The sequence below is a fragment of the Palaemon carinicauda genome, chromosome 29 (assembly GCF_036898095.1).
Source record: "Palaemon carinicauda isolate YSFRI2023 chromosome 29, ASM3689809v2, whole genome shotgun sequence".
NCBI classification, from domain to species: Eukaryota; Metazoa; Arthropoda; class Malacostraca; order Decapoda; family Palaemonidae; genus Palaemon; species Palaemon carinicauda.
This window is the reverse complement of record NC_090753.1, coordinates 97,397,597-97,400,096: the sequence shown is the minus strand read 5'-3', so window position 1 is coordinate 97,400,096 and position 2,500 is coordinate 97,397,597. Positions and strand designations below refer to the sequence as shown.

General features: G+C 36.3%; 1 protein-coding gene across 1 annotated transcript in view; it reads right to left on the bottom strand.

The window, feature by feature from the left end:
- LOC137622741 (guanylate cyclase 32E-like) overlaps nt 1-2,500 on the bottom strand; it is a 380,169-nt gene that overhangs the window by 15,781 nt on the left and 361,888 nt on the right. The window contains exons 22-23 of the mRNA XM_068353334.1: nt 1,975-2,119; nt 715-813 (exon numbers count right to left, since the gene is read on the bottom strand). Of these exons, the coding sequence (XP_068209435.1) occupies nt 715-813; nt 1,975-2,119 (244 nt within the window). The remainder of the gene's footprint in view (nt 1-714; nt 814-1,974; nt 2,120-2,500) is intronic.

Genomic DNA, 2,500 nt, shown 5'->3' with positions numbered 1-2,500 from the left:
CTATCATCTTTTTCTTTCCATAGATTGACTAAATCCATAGAGGATTCATTGGTTAGATTCATCAAAGGATAGCCAGTTCCTTGGGATGCGCAGTGCCTATCTAAGGCAAGTGACTCCTACCTATCCATACTTTTTCAATTAAGATCAACCGCCAGGCATCAGGAGTAGAGGCCGAAAAGACAACTTGTCTCATGCCTTAAACCCAATCCATCACCCTGCTGCTAGTGACTTCATTAAGATTTAGGGGGACATTTCCTCCACACACAGCGTTCTTGTTACTCCACCAGGTTGCTCATCCACTGTTACTGTATTACTGTTGGCAAAAATGGATTGCAAAGATATATCGCCTACCAGGGTATATGCATGTGTGTGTATGTATCTATGCATGTGTGTATGTATGTATACAAATAAATAAATAAATATACATACATGTATATATATATATATATATATATATATATATATATATATATATATATATATATATATATATATATATAATCTTTCTCTATGGCACTGGTAGGATAGAAGACATTCTCTCTCTCTCTCTCTCTCTCTCTCTCTCTCTCTCTCTCTCTCTGTAAACGAATACAAGAATAAGTTAAAAAAAGATCATAAAAACTTTTTAAACAACTATGAGCAAATGGAGTCTTCGCGGATGGACTAAAAAGTCTTTGAGACTTCCAAAACTCTCTCTCTCTCTCTCTCTCTTACCTTGCCCTGTGGATTCCATCCGGGAGGCGGTGTTGACGGTGTCCCCGAAGAGGCAATAACGAGGCATCTTCAGACCCACCACGCCTGCGCAGACAGGACCTGAAGAAGGGAATCATTTTGTCATTAATTACTGCTTCTGAAACAATGAGATTAACAGATTAATAATATTGATATTAAATATTTCTTGCTAAGCTACAACCCTAGTTGGAAAAGCAGGATATGCTATAAACCCAAGGGCCCCATCAGGAAAAAATAGCCCAGTGAGGAAAGGAAACGAGGAAAAATAAAATATTTTAAGAACACTATGCACATTAAAATAAATATTTCCATTATAAACTAGAAAAACTTTAACAAAACAAGAGGAAGAGAAATTAGATAGAATGGCGTGTCCGACTGTACACTCAGGCAAGAGAACTCTAACCCAAGACAGTGGAAGACCATGGTACAGAGGCTATGGCACTACCCAAGACTAGAGGACAATGGTTTGATTTTGGAGTGTCCTTCTCCATAAAAGACATTTTCTTTTCATTTAATTGAATATGCATTTGATATCAGCTTGTGATTGGAATGAAATACGAATTGGTGCATTAATCATAGTGTTTGTATGCATATATTCATAATAACAACAACAACAACACAAGCAGCCGTTTCTAGCCCACTTCAGGATAAAGACCTCAGACATGTCCTTATTCATGTCTGGGGTTTGGCTAGTTTTCATCACCAAGCCGGTTTCCTTTCCTCACTGGGCTACCTTCCCTGTTGGAGCCCCTGGGCTTATAGCATATCCTGCTTTTCCAACCAGGGTTGTAGCTTAGCAAGTAATAATAATAACTCAATGTTGTTACCGTTCTTAAAATATTCTATTTTTCCTTGTTTCTTTTCCTCAATGGGTTGCTTTCCCTGTTGGAGCCCCAGGGCTTATAGCATATCCTGATTTTCCAAATAGGGTTGTAGCTTAGCAAGTAATACTAATAAGAATAATAATAATAATAATAATAATAATATTAATAATAATAATAATAATAATAATGATAATAATAAAGGAGCTGTTGTCCTTATAGCATATTCTGTTTTTCCATTTAGGGTTGTAGCTTAGCAAGTAATAATAATAATAATGATAATGATGATAATAATAATAATAATAATAATGATAATGATGATAATAATAATAATAACAAGAACAAGAACAACAACAATAACAACAACAATAATAATAATAACAACAATAATAAACCAATATGTATTTCGCATCACACGTACCTGAGTGGAGACCAATACGTAATTTGAGCGTGTCACTCGGCCTATGCCTGATCTTGAAACGTTTGATGGCCTCCAGGAGATGGATAGACATAGAGGCAACTTCACCTGCGTGCTGATCATCGTTCCTGATGGGTAATCCACTCACCTGTCCAGAGAGAATTCAATTAACGGGTGTATATGAACCGTAAATACAGAAAACAGAAATTTTACTGGAGTCGATTCTTTTTAGTGAGACAGAATTGCACCGACTAGCAGGGGTGCACTTTTAGCTCGGAAAAGTTTCCTGATCGCTGATTGGTCGGTCAAAAATACTTCCAACCAATCAGCTGTTCGGAAACTTTTCCGAGCTTAAAAGGACACCCTTGCGAGTCCGTGCAAATCTGCCTCACTAAAAAGAATTGACTATAGGTGGTTAACATGTTAATATGAAGGGTAAAGACTTGTAATAGGTTTTCAACAAGTAAAAATGACATATTGGAAAAAAAAAAAAACAATGTGAGAAAGACAATTATCTCATTTAGAAGTT